The 21,191-nt window shown below is 44.9% G+C and overlaps 1 protein-coding gene across 1 annotated transcript in view; it reads right to left on the bottom strand.

The window, feature by feature from the left end:
* Myo5b (myosin VB) overlaps positions 1–21,191 on the bottom strand; it is a 274,660-nt gene that overhangs the window by 153,884 nt on the left and 99,585 nt on the right. Inside the window, exons 2-4 of the mRNA XM_026783548.1 lie at positions 9,848–9,958; positions 4,620–4,791; positions 2,330–2,474 (exon numbers count right to left, since the gene is read on the bottom strand). Of these exons, the coding sequence (XP_026639349.1) occupies positions 2,330–2,474; positions 4,620–4,791; positions 9,848–9,958 (428 nt within the window). The remainder of the gene's footprint in view (positions 1–2,329; positions 2,475–4,619; positions 4,792–9,847; positions 9,959–21,191) is intronic.

The raw sequence follows: 21,191 nt of genomic DNA, 5'->3' as shown, positions 1-21,191 counted from the left end.
AAACTCAATTCAAATGACAGTGTTTGCTTTGCTTTGCTTTTTCTAGTTTCTAGGTATTCCTACTTTCCACAGGAAAGAGGTTTGGGTCTACCTGTGTTTTCCCCCAATAGTGAGGTCTCTGGGAGAGGAGTCAAGTATTACCTCAGCTGCCATGTGGAGTCTACCAAAAAAATTGTACTTCATACAATGTGTGTGTGTGTGTGTGTGTGTGTGTGTGTGTGTGTGTGTATGTGTGTTGTGGGGGATGTTAGGGTAATCACATTTGCTGAAAGCAGTCAACATGTTGAAAGCAATCTTAAAACAAATATCCCATAAGTGTTGTAAACAATATGTGTTATAGGATGATAATCTGTCAGCGGTTTGAGGTGCTAGTCTGGGTCAGCTGGGGTCAGTGAAGTGGCCTCTTCCCCTGTAAGACTCTGTCACATATCATATGTAAAGAGTCCCTCATTTCTTTCCCATGTCACATTTTCTGTGCTGTTCAATAAAGAAAGAACAAATCCCTTTGTTAGGGACAAGCATGTACATAGAAACAGAACAGACACATACAACAGACATTTGCCAGACAGTCCAGCAACAACAAACTATAGACAGAGAACACAGGAGAGGGAAGTGACATATTAAAGTCTGGGTTTGCTCCTGGTCAGACTAATCCAAGAGGAACTATCTGCCTTTGTTCTTTAACACAACGTCAGTGTGAAATCTTTGAAGACATGCAGCAGCTTCTGGAATTCCTAAGTGTGACTGGCCCAGTCGATGACGTCCATGAAAGAACAAGGTGAGAGATTGTCTATCGCTCTGCCTTCTGTCTGAACTCTGTCTGTTAAGACAGTCCAGCACCGTAAAACCCCAACCTTCTGGTTCACAGCCATAAAGAACCATCCTTCAGAAAAGGCCAGACCTTCATCATCCTCACACAAAACAAGTCCTCAAGCACAGTCCTCAGGCCTCTCTCAACTGCAACACACAAAGAACTCCACAGTGACCCACACAGGGCTGTGTGGTGGCTCACACATCAACCCCACCGTCTTCCCTAAACAGCTGCGAGGAGGTATGTATCAATAAGCAGGCAGGTAAGCTGTGTCTGAATCAAGTCCTCGGAGGTGAATTTGGTGCTTGGTGTGTGTTATCACATTAGATAGGGCAAAGGTGACAGTTACTACATTTTGAATACATAATTATAGGTCATTACTTATTACATCTCTTGGCTCTCTATCATTTAGAATGAGTGAGTATAGTCATTCTCTCTAGTGAAGGAGATTTTCATGTGCTGATCTGTACAAACGATGAAACACTATAAGTTAGTAAGGAGCCCCATAAAAGTCCTCCCTCAAGGAAGATTTAATTGAGCTACATTTCTATGGTGAAATTCATTATAGCATAGACCCCTTGGAGTAGGAGTCTCCTCCCACGAAATCACCTACTCCTCCAAAGCTCATCTCCCCAAAGGACACTGTGATGATGGGGCCCTCAATGAAGACACTCGAATTGTGGCAGGAAATATTCAATCTACAAGAATCCAGAACCATATAACTAACTGGGAAATGCATTTCCTACAGACACTGATAAAATATCTTCTTCTCCTTGAGTCTGCATAGTTTTAGAGCACCAGGAAGTCCCCTCTATGATGACACAGATCCACACCTATTATTCAAAAAGAAAGAGAGAGAGAGAGAGAGAGAGAGAGAGAGAGAGAGAGAGAGGAAGAAGGAGGAGGAGGAGAAGAAGAAGAGGAGGAGGAGGAGGAGAAGAAGAAGAAGAGGAGGAGGAAAAGGAAGGGGGAGGAGAAGAGGGAGAGGGAGGGAGAGAGAGAGAGAGAGAGAGAGCGAGAGCGTGCACTGCTCAGGCACCCAAACAGAATTCTACTTTCAGGCTAGGCTAAAACCTGAAAAGGACCAAATCCAGCTGCTCACATGCAGTTCTCATTTCCACCCGCAACACTTGCTACCTCAAGAAGCTGTCAAGGAGTCCTTGCTTCTTCAAGAGTCTCCAGTGAGAGGATGTGGATTGGGCTTCACCAAATGAATGGTGATGCCATGAAATGGTTCTATTACATCAGCAAGGGAGGAAAGAAAGCCAAGAAGCAGTCAGGGAGAGATAAAGGCAGGGGATTATTGCTCAAACCTGAAATAAATCTAAGCAAGCCCTGTTTTCCAGGTACACACAGACAAAAGAGAGACCAGAGGGACCAGAATCCTGGGCAGCTTTGCTTCCAAGAGGGGTTTCAAGTCCCAGTCTCTCCACCCTTTGAGTAAAAACAGTCAAGCAAAGTAGACATGTCCCTTCGTGTGCCTCTCTAGGGGAATTGCTGAGCTGAGGTGCCTCTTACCTGGCCATCTGCTTGTAGGCTTCTTCTGCCACAGCAAAGATGTGGGGGTCCATGTCACCCATATTTTGGCCACTATAGGCATAGATGACATCTTGTCCATAGATTGGAAGCTGCTCATATGGGTTGATGGCCACAAGCACGATACCTGTGAACAGACAGGACATCTGCCTGAAGAACCATTCCCATGGACTACAGAAGACGACCTGGAGGAGGGGGGAGTGTTTGTTTGTTTGTGTGTGTGTGTGTGTGTGTGTGTGTGGCCAACTGACTACAGAAAAAATTATCCCTGAGCTGCCATGGTAGGCCCATGTGGTGGAAAGAATGAACAGGACACGGTCCAGGTCTCAGGCTGTCCCACAGGAATGTCACAGACACACTACCGCTCACAAGTACTCAACAGCTGACTTCATACAGTAGACACAAGTATTGTAGGACCAGAGAGAAAAGGATGTTTAACTTAAACACCCAAGAATTAAAATCTGGAAAAGACATTTTTTCCTCATTTATATATGAGCTATTTAAACAAAAATATAAATTTGAGGACAGCATAATTTATCTCTCTTAAAGTCTAATCAGCATACACATGGACTTGGAATATTCTCAAACAGCTGTTGGAGAGAAGGAAGCCCAGAGCAGGGTACTGCATGGGAGCCTCTGTGTTTTCTCTCTCTTAGATCTCACTCACATCCTGGCATCTGAGTCTCCCAAGGTCTGTACTGCAGTGGACTGAATCATGCTGACCGAGTGAGGAGGAAATCCTGATAAGGTTTTAAATCTCTTGTGTGGATAGGTGAGACAAGTTGATCACTGAGAATGTACAAAGGAAAAAAGAAAATCACATCTTCAAGACATGATAGGGATATGTCTTTTGTTCTTTCCCATGAGATTGCCTCCCATGGACTAAGGTACAAAGGTAAATGATTTCCAGCCATCCTGGAAAGAGGCAGAGGGAACTGCCATGATGAGAAGTCCCCTGTGGTGTGCTCCCTCCTAGTGGTCAAGTGGGAAGAGAGACACATGCATGTCCCCTTTCAATAGGAATGGAAAATAAGCAAACAAAAACAGCACAGAAGGATTGGAGTCCTGAGAAGCCCCACCGAGGCTAATCACTTGGAGAACACTCTTAGGAGTAGCCATACGCGCTCTTCTGTTTCTCAGAGGGTTCAATTTAACTCAGATGATGCTCAGATAAAAATTTAATCTCATGTCCTGAGGTCACCTATTTTCCCAAAACACTGTAGGCCCCCCAGAGCAGAGAGGAACACTTCCACAATTACTGCAGTGTAATCTGGGTGTCACTGGGTTCTGTTGAGAGCTGATGGGACACTGGATCAGCTGAAGAAGCTCTGTTCTGTACAGACACCAAGGCAACCCCAGGGGTATTCCCTGAGACTGGAAAACTGATGGCCATGCAGCCTTTCTTCCTGGAAAGTGAAGCTTTGCAACAGCTTCATGTTTGAAAGCTCCCCCCCGCCCCGAGTTTCTGATAATTGATATTTTTTCTAAATTAACATTTACTACTAGTTGGGAGTAAAGGAATTTCTTAAAACAATCCCTTCTCGGCACCAAAACCTACAAAGCAGCTCATCCAGGCTAAGTAGCCAACCCCCAGGGTCAAGTGGAATAGAAAACTAGAAAAGATCCTGGGCACCTAAGCTGTCACTGCAGCCACAATGAGGGCAAGATCGTCAGGACAACACCTCAGACATCCCACCCATAGTCTGATTCCACCAGACACTGCTAGAATGTTCTGTTCTCGACACACTCTAAATAACAGTCAAAGGCAGAGACATGGTGAGGGAAGGAGGGAGAGAGAGAGAATATATCAAACTTTGGGCTATGCACACAGAAATTGCAAGGACATTGATTTTAGGACTTTCTGATTAAGCATTTGTTATTGATTTTGCATATTACTTGAACAAAATCTTTAGGCACCACGTTTTTACCAGGGCAGTGAGAACATCCGTGAGGAAGACAGCCCGTTCAAGCTGGGGCCAACAAAATTCCTGCGGTACACATGCTTCAGTGAGGAGGGCATGTTTCAGAGCCAGAGTACCACAGTGGATTTGCTCTTCTACCAACCACAAGCAAGAACTAAACCAACTTCCCCAGAAGCTGTGGCCACTTCTCTGGAGGAGCTGTTATTAACACCAGCCCACTAACCACAAACCTCCATGGGTCTCATATGAAATGGTCATATGCCTGAGAGCCATCATGGTTCTTAATGTTTGAGCTTTCTAAGAGCTGGCTAAAGATGACACACCCACCCTCAGCAGGTGCCCCCACTTACCACAATAAGTGTAGATGTGGTTGGACTCCAGGAAACGGACTTTTAAGTTATGTAGAACGGCAGGCTCATGGAGATGACTGAGGGCAGTCAGGTCATTTTCTCCGACCAAGATATCTGGATTCCGTAAGAATGGCACCTGGTTTTTCTGGACATCGATTGGGTATTCCAGAATCTAGTGACAAGCAAACAGTAGAAACAAAAGAGCAAAGAATTTAGCTTGTATTTGGTGTCCCACCTCTATGGCTAGGATCACTATCCTAGCAAAATGATGACAGAAAGATAAGTAATATTCTAAAGAAGACAAGTTGTACACAATACCTATGATTCCCACAAGATACCAGGCCACATGGAACTTTGGTTACATAATCCCAGCACATCAAATACAAAAGACTGACACAGGAACTGAGGAGAAACAACCAGATTTAAGGGTAGTCAGCTTCTTGGTGAAGATAACACTGGACTGTCCATTCTGTTTAATATGGGAGGGCACTTCCCAGCTAGCAGACCTCCTAGGCTGGCCTCATTTACTGCAGCTGCTTCTTTATTAGTTCTGTCTGTTTTCTTTTAATTAAATTTCTTCCATATATTTTGATCATGTTTTTGCCCTTCTTACTCCCCCCAGAACCTGCTCACCTCCCCACCTATCCAACTTAAAACACAAGTGCTCTAATTCTCTAAAAAACAAACAAGCCGGGGCGGTGGCGCACACCTTTAATCCCAGCACTCGGGGAGGCAGAGGCATTTGGATCTCTGTGAGTTCAATGCCAGCCTGGTCTACAAGAGCTACTTCCAGAACAGGCTCCAAAAAGCTAAAAACCAAAAAAGGAAAAAAAAAAAAACAACACTCAAATTAACAACAACAACAACAAAAATCCTTTAAGATAAAAAAAAAATGCCCAAAGAAAACAAAAGCCCATTAAAAGAAAAATCCACTGAGTGTGTTTTGCATTGGCCAACTACCAGTAGGCATGGGATGTGGTTGACGTGCCCAGTGACATTCCACTGAAGCAAGCAGTGGGTATCAGTTATAAGTAGCTTCTTGGTTAGGGGTGGACTCCGTGTCCACGTCCCCTCTAGTGTTTCCTTAGTGACTCTGTCTGGCTACCCATATGCTCACTCTCTTGTTTGGAGTCTTGTTTGCCATTGATGCCTTGCCTGTGTAACCAGCTTCAAGACGTGCACGGCTTGCTCCACAGCCTATCCACAAGTTCAGTAGGAATCTGAGCTGGGTCTGTATAATTTGGGTGTTGGACTGTTTATTCAAAGGTCACATCTCAGGTGCAGGATGACAGTTTGGTTGTCTTGTTTGGCTCAGGATTTGAACTGAGAGCTCAAAAAATATTTGACAGAGTACATGGATGTATATGTAATTTACTAAAAACAGTTTAAAAGTGCGAGATTTGAACATTTAAACAAGAGTTGATAACTGTAAGTTTTCTGAATAAAAGGTTTCTGGCATGACCACTCCTTTTTGGCCTACAACAATGCAGATCCTTATGTTGGAGAATGAATGCCGGGGCGGAATTGCTCAGCCCAATGCAGACAGGATGGAGAGATGAAGGAGAAGGGGGTCAGGATGCCAACGCCTCTTCAAGGGCATGTCCCCAGCATCCCTTGTAATAAGCCTTCCTAAAGTTGACACCACTTCCTAACAGGGGCAGGAAGGCCTTTGACATAGTATATAGCTCACGGTATACTGGCTTTGGTCATCTGCTGAGTTAGTGGGATCATGTGACAGTGCCACAACTCCCCCCCACCACCACCACCACTGGAGCGCTCATCCCACCCGTCCTTCGATTTTCAAACTGAAAAGCTTTAAACTCAGCCCAAAGTCCTCACATCCCAGGGCAGAAATGTGGGCTTTTCATCATTTCCAAGAAGATTCTTCTCTCAGAAGACCTTGCCAGCCAGGAAGAGACAATCACATATGAAATTTTGGAAGAATGTATCCATAGATAAGCTAGTGGTATTGGTTACAGAAAATTGATAAGGACTGAAATGCCTTGCACAGCTCGAGAGAGGTCAGAATTGCAAACTCAGCACTCCAGGACATGCATTCCTCAGCTTGCAGGTGTCTGGGGGAGCAGGGAAGGGATAGTTAAGAATCAATTTCTCTTTGCCATTGACAATAGGAACTTGAATTTAACACTGCTACTAACATTCTCAACTAATTCTGGCTTCAGGGGGTTTCACCAAGTGTTAGCAACCCCCCCATAAGATGACATACGAAGAATGATTTGCCATAGGGAACCAACTGCTCTTCGGTGTGTTCCTGCAGTGATGAGGCCACATGTTTAAAGCAAAGACGCCGCTTCCTTGCACTGGCAGTGGGGTGGAGGTTGAACAGGCCTGCAATCAATTCTCTTCTTTGGATAGTTATTTAAATATTCAAAATAATAAAAGTGCTAGGTAGATTTAAAGCTGAACATCTGGATAATGGGATCACATCCTTTCGCCACATCTGGATAACAATATAACATCTTTTCGCCCCAGCCCACTTGGTTCAGCTTAGACAAATCACAGTGCAGAGAGAGCATGTCACTCTCTGCCAGTCTCCTGTCTCTACTGCAGCCTCCCACTCACAAACAGGAAAGCCTCTAGGCTCTTCATACAAACTTAGTTGAAACACAGCCCAATGAAACTACAGAAGCAGGAAGTTTTCAGCCATTAGAGGGCAGGCGTGGAGCAGTTTGCAAGGGAGGAGGGGAACTGGAGAGAGCCCTTGACCTGCACTGAGCTCTGCTCTGGTCAATGTCCAGAGAGCCCTCACTCATCAACCCAAGGTTAGCATCCACGAAATGCCCAGCACCATCTAAAAGCAGAGAACCAGGCCAAGTATTAGCACACAAGCATGTTATAACCATCTTGACTCTAGAGAGGAGAAAAGACCGACGACATTATCCCTTTCTTTAGAGAAGTCACCATCTTCTCTCTGGCTGCCAAACAGAACATCTTACATTATGCTAAATTACCTAAGCCAGAGGGAAAAGCACCCATACCACATGATGGTACTTGTACGAAGTACCTAGTGCAGCCACAGTCAAAGACAGACGGTGCACAGAAAAGGTGTGCAGTGGGGGTGGTCCCAGTTTGGCCATATGGAAGAAGAGCATGGTAACCATTAGAGTAGTGCAAATGCCACTGAATTATCCACTTAAAAACGGACCACATGGTTACATTTATTTTCCACAGCTTATTAGAAGAAATAACTGAGCAAAAGTGGGAGGGGCATCTTAGATGAATGGTGAGAAGCCCGAGTACCTTATCAGAGGAGATCATTAGCAGTAAAGGTCCCGTCATGATCCTGGGGTTGGAATGCAGCTTTTCTAGTAGCAAATCTGGCCTACCTTCTTTGGCCTTTGCTTCTGCACTAAAACCATTTTACTTTGGGGGCTGGGAGGTCAGTGTGGCAGCACAGGATGGCATCAGCCTCAGGGGAATTGCTCTTTAAGCACTGAGCCTCCAACCATGCGGTGCTTGGGTCCCTGCTGCCAGTGCACACTGCCAGTCACTTTCAGGACCAGCTTCATGCCAGCCATAACCCATAGGCAACAGAGGAAGACTCATATGCTCAGAGCTGATGCTGATCTCCAGTTCCATAGTGACCGGTCTCACAGTCGGAGAGGAAGATCTGGGCCGTGGGCAGCTGCCGGGATTTATCATGCAGGGCCAAAGCTGTGTGCAGCCAGGGACACAAGCGTCTGCTGTTTTAGCAACATGATAGATAATCCCTCCCTGCCTCCGCACAGCTTTGTAAAACACCCACCCATGTGAAAGGACCAGCTGAAATGAAATCTGTCGGAGTGGAAGGCGCTCCGTTCAAGTGGGTGGACTAATTTCATTTTGTTTCGCGTGTGGGGTGGGAAGTTACTCAACATGGCAAACAGGGTTCCATCTGCTGACAGTTTTGCTCCTTCCTTCCAAACCAAGAGATGACTAACAAAGCCTTCAGCTAGAGGGTGAAGGACACGCTGACACCAACTCAAATTCACTTGCCCCCATGTCATGCTCAAAGGGACACACTCGAATTCATAGAGAACCGGTTGGTGGTTAGAGAATGTTCAATCAACAGGTTGCTCAACCAACCATTTGGAGTGGGAAACAGAACAAAATGCTTTGAAGAATGAACAATGGCAAGGCAGTTAATAATTCACAGCCAACAGACACAATACAGACATTCCAGGCCCTGGAGTTCAGCACAAGCCTTCTGCCCACTCTATGACTGCCCTGCAGCACATCTAACTGTCTCAACACCAATTCTTCATGATCATCCTACCACTGTGTTTAAACCAGCCTCCCTGTATATACCCTGTATAAAATGGCTGCCTGTCCCCTCAGCCTTAAGCCACCTGAGTTCCAGGTTCACTGGCTTACCTTCCTTCCCTTATCCACATATAACACTGGAGTCTTGGGCATTGGACACACGTAGTTCCTACATGAACATTAGCCCACTGTTGGCCCAAGGTACCCTGAGCCCAGGCTCCCACCACCTGTTCCCTTCTGCTGATACTGCAACACAGCAGGCCTGTTCCCTTCACTCCAACATAAAGATGCTTGTCTCTGCTACCAGTGGACCTCCTAGTTGCTAACCCGAGTGGGCACTTATTTCTTAGGTGGCATTCATGAATCAGACTCATGGTTTGGCACTTTTCACAGGCACTGTTGATGGAGGAAGGTCATTGGTTAATTAAATAAAGAAGCTGCTTGCCCTGATAGGTTAAAACATAGGTGGGAGGAGTAAACAGAACAGAACTCTGGGAGGAAGAGGAAGTGAGCTCAGAGACTCGACAGCTCTCCTCTCGGGGGCAGACACCTCAGAGAGACACGATGCTCCACTCTTGTGGGCAGAGGTGAGAGCTCTGCTCTCTGAAGCACACGCGATAAAGCTCCGACCCAGGATGGACATAGGCTAGAATCTCCCTGGTAAGCCACCTTGTGGGCTACAGCAGATTATTAGAGATGGGCTAGTCCAGGTGCGAGAGTTAGCCTAGAAGAGGCTAGATAGAAATGGCCAAGCAGTGATTAAATGAATACAGTGTCCGTGTAATTATTTTGGGGCATAAGCTAGCCAAGCGGCTGGGGTGCTGGGGACGCAGCCCCGCCGCTCCTATTACAACACACTGTCATCAACAGTAGCAAAAGAAGAATTTGGAGTTCAGAAGCTCCAATGGGCAGACACATTTAAGGCCATAACATCTTGGGTCCTCACCCTAAGGACCAGCACTTACTGTGTCATCTTCCAGTCTGAGCTGCAGGCTCTTATCCCCCTCTTTGTAGTCCTTGGTTAGCTCAGCCGAACGCCACACTTCATCTGGGTCAGGGATCCAGACCCTCGTGTACTGAAAGATGAGAAGGAAAGAGACTTAGACACAAAGCAAAGCATCCAACCCTTTAAGCCCATGTCAGCATCTATGAACCGTTTGTCGGGAAATTACTTTCCAGCAATATCCACATACCATGCTCCACTTTAAAGACACAAGATGATTGAGTATTATAAATAATAAATAGTTCATGGGATTAATTTATAATAGCACCCCCTCAATCTTAAGAGAATGTAACAGCGACATGAATACCCCACTGGGAAGTCAGCTGAGCACAGGCTTCATTCTAACTATGAAGGTTCCACACCACCCTTTTAAAAGATATAAAACAAAAGGATGGGGCAACATGCTATAATTAACAAAATAATACTGGTCAAATTCAGGAAAGCACAACAAGACTTCACAGCATGGTTTACACCACTCTGGTAGTCTATGTTCAGTGGAAGAGGCCAACGAATCACTTAGTTAAGCACTGTTAATGGTATGAATCCAAAATATCTACTCATGTTCTAAATGATTTGAGGCCCTGGTGATGCTAAGCCATGGATCCTTTAGGAGGTTAGGCCTACCTTGAAAGTGTGATACTAGTGGATTAGTTAGGGGTTAGGGTTAGGGCTAGGGTTAGGGTTGTGATGGTCATACCTGCCTCCATCCCTGCCCTTATCCAGCCACTATCTTCTTGCTCTGCAGCTCACCATGATATAAACAGCCTCTACCACACAATCCTGCAGCTGTGGTCTCAACTTCTCTGCCATGCCACCCCTGTTATGATGAACGAGCTCTCTTAAAACTGTAAGCCAAGATGAATCTTTCCTTACTCAAGTTGCTTCTGTCAGGCTTTTTGTTACAGCCACACAAAATCAACTAATAAGAGAACCTTGAATAATCATCCACTCACAGGTCCTTGTATGTTTTTAAAGCCACAAACAGTACAACATTGTCAGTCTCTCCAGCCCTGTCAATAAGTCATTCAGCCTGGTCTAGTCCTGGCAGGGGAGAATATAGCCATTCTTTGCAAGTGTTGACACATGAGTGACCTTCAAGGATTATTGACCTGGTGACATGCTACATAATGCAGAGAGCCTTGCAACCATCAAGTCTAGGTTAACCTCAGACCAAGTCAGTCAGGACCTGAGGTGACATGACGGTTCCCAAGCGGGGACCGAGCACTTGGCACACAGAATGGCAGCATCTAGAACCACTTCCATGGCTCCTCTCGTACTCTACACGGACGCCTGACAAACTGCTGTGTTGTTGCTGGGGAAGGGGATTTCTACAGGGTGTGTTTTAGGAGCCATCTGTATGTACATGCTTATTTACACTACGCTGTCACGTCACACAATATTCTTAACAAACCTAAAGGGCCTTTTGACTAAAGGTTAAAGTGTGTGTCTGAGTCAGCATAACTCACGCATCAGCTCACAGCCAGGCAGCTGCTGTGTGCTGTAACCAGTTGGTTTTCTTTGGGTTCTCCTTTATATTTTTTAAGCCCATATTTTGCTCCTAGCATACGCTGTCCTTTTATAAAAACCAAGATGCTGACGGCTGCTTCCTTTGTCTCTAATTTACCACTGAGGAAATCAGAATATGACCCAAAAGAAAGCAAAGGTCAGTCCATCCTGGACATCCCAGCCCAAAGCTGACTCCCGTCATTTTTAACTTAACAAAGAAACAGATGCATAGAATCGTATTTTCTCTGCCTCGAGGCCCACCTTACCATGTATTGACGGTACAGCAGACTATATATAGCACAGTACGGTATAGTACAAAAGAACACACATAGTACCTCTGTCAATATTCCTCCTTCCCTCTAGCATTTCACTTAGCTTCTCCTCTGTCCTTTAAGCCCACCCAGTTCTCTCTGTCACCACATTCCCGCCAGGCAGTGCACCCGAAACTTCTGCTCACAACAAACCTTATATAAGGGCAAGGGCCCCAATTGTTGCACACAGTGGAGTGAGAAATGACGGAGAAGAGTGGAGGCAGCCTCGTAGAAACCGAGCGGAGGTGAGAAGCCACGGCATCTGGTCTCAGCTCGGTCCGTGACTCCTGTGGCCTTCAGCCTGCTGCCCACATGCAGAGAGCTCACTGTGTGGCTCCCTCTGTTCAGTCCTTCTTCTGGGTGGGTTTATCTTTCTACCCATGTAGCTTTCTCTTTGCTGAACAGACCAGAAGTACCCACTGGTCAGAAAATCACCTGTGTGATTGTGGGACCCTTGTGTTTCTCTGTTTGGCTCCTTTCTCCTTCATGTGAGGGCTTCAGCATCACTGTGAGCCAGAACCATGCTAGAAATGCAGAAGTTCAGCCTCTTCTCAGATCCAATCAAAACCTGCGTGGCCGAGTACTAACGTCTGTCCTGACAGCATGCGCTCAAACACCCTTGCTCATACAAAAGCATCAGCAAAGTACAGCTAAGGGCCACATCTGGCACTGTGCCTGTTTATGTACAACCCGTGAGTTAAAAATTGCCTTTAAACTCTAAACTGAGAGGATCAAAGGACTAGTATTCAAAGAACATGAAACATTTTATCAAAGGTTAATTTTGGTGTCTACAACTCCTGTTATTTCAGAACACAGACATGCTTACTCATTAACATATCTCTGACTAATTCACACTTCAATAGTTGAGCTGTTATGAATCCTATGGCCCGGTGCCTAAAGTATGCAACATATGGCTTTGACAGGAGGGAGTGTCAATTCTGCTCTGTACTTGCTGCTTCCATGGACCAAACTGTCCATTCCCCACATGTAGATGTGGACAGGGTGCTGGTTCCGACACTTTTCATTGACCACTACCATCTCCTTTTCCTTCATCGACCACTGCCATCCCCTTTCATTGACCACTATCCCTCTACCTTTGACCTGCCATAGTGAGTCTGTCTCTGATTGGCTTCCTTTCTGGGCTCACAGTCATTTCTTTCAAGTGAGTTTCATATCATTATTGCAAGAACTTCCAGATACATTACTTTGAATCTGTAGGAGCCAGTGGATGTTCCCAGTGATTAAGAAATGGAATGTATCTTACAGGGAAGCCCAGTTTTATCTAAAACATATTGCCCTGAGCACTATATAATTAATTACTGACATGAAAATCAACTGGCCAAGCTTCAGGAACCTATCTAGTAGGGCAGGTGGTGCCCATTAAAAACAGCTGAAGGAGTGATGGGATAATTCCTAAGGGAGGTAATAGTTACTTGGTCAATGCAGAAGAAGTGACAAGGGCGGGCAGGGAAAGTAAATCTGGCTGAGAATGAAGGACCGGGCAGCTACAGTCTACTGTGGCTTTAGAAAGGCATTGCATATTCAGAGCCTATTAGGCAAACTTCAGAGTCAAATCCAGTAAACACTTGGCACCTAACTTGTGCCAGCTCTGTGCCACCTGCTGCCATAAATCTCTCCAGTCTCCCTCCAATAACAACCCGTGTGCTGTTTCTCCTCTGTTCTGAATGCAGGCTACCTGCAAATGCAGGCTGGCCTTCCTGTGCTGGCACGCCCCTTAGATTTATCCTCTGTGGGTTTTCCGCTTGAAGCTCCTACAAATTACTGAACAGGGTCATTCACCCAACATCATACTTAGCACACACAACCGGTTGGCAATTTACAGCGCGTTCAAGGGTGGTTTAATGATACTCCAACTCTGCAGTCTAGCTTGCAAACACTGCCCCCCCAACTTGCCCACATGACTTAAGGTAAAGCAGGGTCTCTGAAATATGCACACAGTATTAACAGTACACATACACACACCACCACCACCACCAACAACAACAACAACAACACCACCACCACCACCACCAACAACAACAACGTGGAAACTGAAAAGGGAGAGACCAGTGCTACCATAACTAGCGGGGACTCTCAGGAAGATAGCAGGTGTGACTGGAACGCGGGAGAGGTCATGTCCTCTCAGGGCGACACAAATGCTCTAAATCTAGACAGTGAATGTGCTAAATACAACTTAAATGGCTCCTTTTATATTCAGCTCATTGCTTCTCAATTAAAACAATGTGAGTATAAAACCTGGAGTAGAAAAAAACAGGAAAGAGAAAAAGGAAGCACGGGTAGGGGGAGAGCAGAAGAGGGGAATAGCAGGGTACAGGTGACTTGAAGAGGAAAGGGAGCAAAATGGGGAGATAAATACAGTGCGAATGTATGGAAACGTTATAAGGAAGCATACTGTTGTTTCCCTGCCTAAAATTGCATATGTATTATATGTAATTTTAGGTATGGAGATTGTGTGTGTGTGTGTGTGTGTGTGTGTGTGCGCGCGCGCACGCGTGTATGCATGCATATACAACAGTTTAAATGAAATCTTCCCATGTAGGCTGACAATGCTTCCTCCAAGGGCCATAGATTATCTAACAATCTAACAAAAATTCCAAGCATGAATCTCCACTTTGAGCTGTTGGTCAGTGTTGCCCAAGAGAGTCTCAAAATATTATGGGCTATTGCCCTTGATTGCCCCCAGAGATGGGAGGTTAAGTCCTTATTGCTTAAGATATCATGCACTGCAGATACAAGACTAGGCAGACCTGAGCTGGAATTGACCTGAAAGCCACCACCTCCCAAGGACTAGCTTTCATGGTACCAGAAAGAGCCTGCAGTCTTCCAAGGGAAAGGAGAAATGGTCTTCCCCAGAGAAAAGCCCCAAAACTGCTTATCTAATACCAAGTGGCCAGCCCAGAGATTATATGCATATAGGAAACATTATAGACTGAGAATATTGTATTTGTGTATTAAGGAATATACATGTGCGTGTGTGTGTGTGTATATATATATATATATAGTTTTCCTACAGGATAGTAGTAAGAACACATGGAAATAGATGGTTTACCTACACCATGGTTTTGGACCCTCTGTAGTACAATAGTGGGTGGACTTTGGGGGAGGGTTACTGTTTGTCTTTTGTAATTCTTAAAAATTATAATTGCATCATTTACCCCTTCTCTTTTCTCCCTCTAACTCTTATACTTCTCCCCCTACTCTCAAATTAATGATCTCTCCAGTTATTGATATATATAATATATTATATATATCAATAACTGGAGAGATCATTAATTTGAGAGTAGGGGGAGAAGTATAAGAGTTAGAGGGAGAAAAGAGAAGGGGTAAATGATGCAATTATAATTTTTAAGAATTACAAAAGACAAACAGCAACCCTCCCCCAAAGTCCACCCACTATTGTACTACAGAGGGTCCAAAACCATGGTGTAGGTAAACCATCTATTTCCATGTGTTCTTACTACTATCCTGTAGGAAAACTATATATATATATATATTTTTTTTTTTTCAAGAAACGTGTCTTCTTTTATGCGTGTGTATGTGTGCCTGCCTGAGTTTGTGTGTACCAGATGTGTGCAGATGCCTGCACAGGACGGAAGAGAGCATTGCATCCCCTGGAACTGGAGTTACGAGGTGGTTGTGAATCATCATGTGGATGTGGAGAATCACAGTTCAGTCCTGCACAAAGCAGTGAACCCTCTGATCCATTTTATGAGCTAGAGACAGTTCTGAATTGAGTGTGTTGGAGGAGCTGGGGGACTGCACCCAGAGCCTGGAGTGTGCTAGATGAGTGTTTTACCATTGAGTCACCTCCAGCCTTCTGAGTTGCCTTTGTTTCTCAGACCTTTGAGAGAACTCCTCTCGGATCTAACCTGCTACTAACATTTTCGCTGTATGTAAGGCATCAGACTGTCAGAGGATAAGTTTACTCTGTATCCTAATAACAGAGTTACAGAATCATCATTACTGTATTTTAGCAATGCTTAGCTCCATTATGAATAGCAAATAAAATATTATTATAACCAAATAATAGGTGATTTGGGGAAAAGCCCATATATTAACCAGGGATGCCAACATCAAATGTTAAAGATCAACATAGAGTTGTCCTCTAGGCTTTTGCTCCTTGCCTCTGTCCCCAATGACAGCTGAACTTGCAGCAAGAGAGTGGCTGCCTATGACAACAGTGCTCTGTGCTCTGGCTGCACATTACAACCACGTGGGAGCTTATTAATTCCCAAGCCAGGTAACACCCTACACTGTCTACATCAACCTCTGGGGATAGGAATCTGGCAGTGTGGAGGTTTCCCAGATGAATCCAATGCACAAGCAACTTGAGAACCAGCAACCTGGGGGGTTTGTCTGAGTAACCACTTTGAGGGGCACAGAGCTCCTCATGTGTGCAGAAGCAGCCTTTTGCCAGCATTCTCAACCAAAAGTTACAGGCAAACACAAACACAATGTCTGCAAGAGCACTCCATACACACATCACTAGGTAGCATGGCACCAAGGTAGCTGTCTGTGTTGTGGAATGTTGCTTTAATTGTGTAAAGGTGGGTTGCATTTGTTTCTGCTGCCTGTTTTAATGATATAAAGAAAGGTGTGTTGCATTTGCTTATGCTGCATTTGTTTAATTGTGAAAATATGTGTTGCTGTTTCACCTTGCCTGCCTAAGGCATCTGATTGGTCTAATAAAAAGCTGAATGGCCAATAGGTAAGCTGAAGAAGGTAATGTAGGGCTGGCAGGCAGAGAGAATAAATAGAAGGAGGAATCTGGAGGAGAAGAGAATGAGGAGAAAGAGAGGGACATGCCTGGGGCTAGAAACCAGGCAGCTGACAGACAGGCAGACAGACAGGCAGACAGACAGACATAGAAACAGCAGTAAAGTCATACAGAAGAAAGGTAAAAAGCCCCAAGGCAAAGCATAGATGAGGAGAGACAGGTTAAGTTACAAGAGCTAACCAGAAACAAGCATAAGCTAAGGCTGAGCATTCATAACTAATAATACATCTCCTTGTCATGATTTGGGAGCTGCTTAGTGGCCCAAAAAGTCTGTTGCATGTCTGTGCTCTCTAAGGCAGTTCAGTGGCCTGGAATTACTACTGTCTTGAGTGAACTGTTGCATAGGTTTGAGCACCATCCTACTCAGATCAATAGGATGAAAACTGTATCTAATGTTCACTGTTGTACGGAAAGCAGGATCCTGGTAGGACTCTAGATAGCACCACCAATTGGCAAAATCAGTCTGCTACTTCAATTATTGTCGTGTCTTCAGATCTCTGTACTTAAGCAGCTGAACGTTCCCTTACATTCGATAACTGGATCTAGCCCCTTTTCACTCCAAAAACTGAGAGAAGTGATTCTCAGTGCTGGGTGAAGGATAATAACTATCTGCAGATTTTTTAAACACAAGGGCATTAACATTCATGTCCCACATTTGAATAATTAACTCTCTAGGGGGTAGATCCAGAGAATTACATTAGAACAAAACAAACAAAATCCCATACTAACTTTCCAAATGATGAATGAGCTCACACAATTACAATCGCTACTTTACTGAGCCTCAGAGCAAAGCAGAAACGTGCAGTCAGAGAACACTGGCATTTGAAGGATTCTCTTCCTGGCATTATTAATGCTATCCCCAGAGCCTAATGCTAAGGTAAATCACGTCAAGTCCTTGCATCATTTCATCCTGGCCTCAAATCCAAGTCAAGGAGGGTGGCGTTATAAACAGAAGAATCAGGATGGTTAGAATTGATAGACAATCTGCCCCAGCTTCTGAGAACTGAATGTGAGAGCAAAGACTCAGCCTCTGCTTCTAGGCCCCCTAAAGAAATATTGATCTTCTTGGGGAGGGGTCCGAATCCTGCTGGGTAGGTATTTCTATGAACCAAGCGCCATGCATGACGATGTCACATATGGAAACAAGAGTGAAGGTATCAAGGTAAGCCCCTAGGGAGTTTCTGACAATTGGTGTGCAATGAAATCTTGGTCTAAAGCAAAACAATCTGGATTGTACTCCCTAAGAAGAGCCAGAAAGGGGACAAATGGCTTAGCTTGGTGGCTGACAGCATTCTCTGCCTGTCCACTCCTGTGTTTGGGGGCCAAGTGCGGAAAGATCACCTGATTCTGACGTGCTGGTGCTGTAACTAAATACCACCCAGAATCACTTAGCCCAGGCTGGGGATGGGGACCTTCTAACAGAGTGAAACACAAACACAGTCAGCAAACAACTGGCTTGGGACGTCTTAGATTTTATTGATGTGATCCAACACCATGATCAAAAGCAATTTGGGGAGGAAAAAGCTTATTTCATCTTTTATTTATTTATTTTTTTTTTTGAGACAGGGTTTCTCTGTGGTTTTGGAGCCTGTCCTGGAACTAGCTCTTGTAGACCAGGCTGGTCTCGAACTCACAGAGATCCGCCTGCCTCTGCCTCCCGAGTGCTGGGATTAAAGGCGTGCGCCACCACCGCCCGGGCAAGCTTATTTCATCTTATACCTCCAGATAACACTCTGCCACTGAAGGAAACCCAGGCAGGAACTCAAGCAGGACAGGAACCTAGAGGCAGGAACTGATGCAGAGGCCATAGAAGAGTATTGTTTATTGGTTTGCCCCACCTACTTTTTTTCTAGGACCACACTGGGCTGGGTCCTTCTACATCAATCAACAATCAAGAAAATTGTCCACAGGCCAATCTGGTGGGCACAGTTTTTCAACTGAGATCCCCTCTTCGCAAACGAATGTCACTAGTGTTGAAACAGAAGCAGCCAGCATAAGGCATAAATTCTGTCTGGAGCCCAAAGAAAGAAAATTTGAGTGAATTAGCTTCCATTCCTCAAGGAGCACAGAAGCCAAATATCTCCAATTAAGGCAAGTCTGAGTTAGAGCACAGGACCTGGTAAAAAGACCTAAGCCACCAGCATAGCAATGAGTTAGTCACTGGACTGTCTACAGGGAAAATAACCATTAGAGGGGGAAACTCAGGTGCCATCTGTTTTAGCTACTTTTAAATTTTTTAATATTTAATTTTAATTATTTAATTAGTCAAATTATACACGTATGTATTTATCTTTGTGTATGTTTATGCATATGAATGCAGTGTCTAAGGAGGGCAGTAGAGGACACCAGAAACCCAGGAGCTGGAGTTACAGGTGGTTATGTGCCCCCGACATGAATGCTAAAAGCAAACTCAGGTCCTCTGTAAGAGCAGTGGGTGCTCTTTAACCAGCGAGCCCTCTCTCCAGCGGCTTTAGTTTCTTTTCTCATTGCTTTGATAAAATACTTGATAAATAAAACTTAAAGATTGTTTTGTTTCCTATTTTGAGGGCATGGTCGGCCATGCTGGGAATGGTGAGACAGCTGGTCATGTTCACAGTCACGGAGCCCAGACATCAGCCCTTGGAGTGATGCCACCAGCATTCAGGATGGATCCTCCTCGGTTACACCTTTCTGGGGACACTCTCACAGACAGAGCCAGAGATGTGTTTCTATAACCACCTAAATCCAATCAAGTTAAGAATGAGAAGCAGCCATTCCACATACCTATCAACAAGCAGGGGCGTGGCTTTCCCATTCACAGCAGGAGAGAGAGCTGAGAGACCACAGGTCCTCTGGGAGACTGAACTTAGAATGGAGATATTTAAGCTATGCTCTTCTGAGAGCTTAGGCAAACACCCCTGACTATCAGCCTCCTGGGCCTAAGTGTGTCCACTGTGATGTTTCCTGATTGACACAACGTGGAAGGAGAATAAAGAGAGGGCAAAAGTCCATGGAAATTAAGCCAGTGGTTTTATTTCAGCATCACCAAATTGGTGCCCCCTCCCAAATGGCCCAGTACCCGGCAGAAGCAGTCACATGTTTTAGGAACTATGAAAACAGCTAATCTGACCTTGCTTATGGAAAGTCAGCCATGTTCCACTGTCTCCCAAATTCTTATTTTCATCTGCACATTCACTGGTATCTTAAGATAGTGTCTTCAGTCCACACACCAGCTGAATCCAGTCATGAGCCACCGAATTATGAAGGTTGAAGTAAAAAAAAAAAAAAAATCACCCACTGATGGGTGGCTTGGCAGCTTCCTTTAACAAGGAAGTTTTCTAAAAAAATCCTTAAGGTGCTTGCCCTAGCTCCCAGCAACAGGTAAGATTCTGTCTTTCTGCAACTCAATTTCCTTGTCTGTAAAGCAGGAAGTAACTGCCCCATCGGGGCTGTTGCTAGGACTCTCCAAGTACATAAAGCATTCAGCACAGTGTAGGGCACACAGGGGCTATCTACTGGCTATGGTTGCCATGCAGGCACTCAAAGCTTAGCTCTGGTCACACATGAAAGCTCCCTTGAGAAGAGTGCTTCACAATCCAAATCCCATCAGAACCATGTTTCCACAGGGTGTCATGGGAACATGCAAACTCTTTGCTTCTACATTCTTTAACTCCTCCTCTGGCCAGCAGTAAGCCAAGCCTCTTAATCCCTCTGTTTATTCACCCCAAGAAAAGCTTAATCCCTATTTTACATCTGCATCCAGAGTTAAAAAAGAACCGAGCCTCCATGTAGCTGATGACAAGACTCACTGGCCCACAGACACACTGAACAGAATGTATACGATGTCCTCAAGCGACAGTTGTGGGAAAGGAAGTGCTTAGGGCACAGGGAAGGTGACTGACATTGTATAGAGCTGACTTCTGCCAGGATCTACCTGCTAGTGGTGGAGCTGCAGGGATACTAAGGCTGGGGGAGACAGCTATGGAGAAACTGTTGGTGTTGAAGCATCCAAGACTTCCCACGTTCTGTTTGCTCAGCAGATGTATCTGTTAGGTCCCTCCTGCATGTCCATTCCCAGTGAACTTGAATATAAATCTCGGTGTTTAAATTGAGCACTGGAGACATTGTTTAGAGAGAGAGTAGAGTGACCTAAACAGAAATAAAACTGAAATCCCTCTATTTGAAAGAGCTGGGTCAAACCTTATTGCTATAAGAAGTGATGGGTGTGGTAATTTGAAGAATGGCCCCTGTCAGCTCATATAATTGAATGCTTATTCAAATATAATGGGAATGGCACTATTTGAGACGGATTAGAAGGTACGGCCTCATTGGAGTAAGTGTGTTACTGGAATAGGTGTCCAGATCACAAAAACCCACACCAAGCCCAATATCCCTCTACCAGCAAATCAGGATGTGGTTCTCAGCTACTGCTCCAGGGCCATGCTCAGCACCATGCTTTCTGCCATGATAATGGACTAAGCCTCAAACTGTAAGCAAGCCCCCAATTTTATGCTTCCTTTTATAAGCATTCCTTTGGTCACACTGTCTCTTCACGGCATAGGACAGTGAGAAAATTAATAATAGAAACTTCATATGCAGCACTTGGGAGGCAGAGGCAGGTGGGTAGTGGATTTCTGGGAGTCTGAGATCAGCTTGGTCTACAGAGAGAGCTCCAGGGCAGCCAGTGCTACACAGAGAAACTCAGTCTCAGA

Source organism: Microtus ochrogaster, chromosome 18 (genome assembly GCF_000317375.1).
Source record: "Microtus ochrogaster isolate Prairie Vole_2 chromosome 18, MicOch1.0, whole genome shotgun sequence".
NCBI classification, from domain to species: domain Eukaryota; kingdom Metazoa; phylum Chordata; class Mammalia; order Rodentia; family Cricetidae; genus Microtus; species Microtus ochrogaster.
Note: the sequence above shows the minus strand (reverse complement) of the source record. Positions and strands in the feature narration are given on the sequence as shown.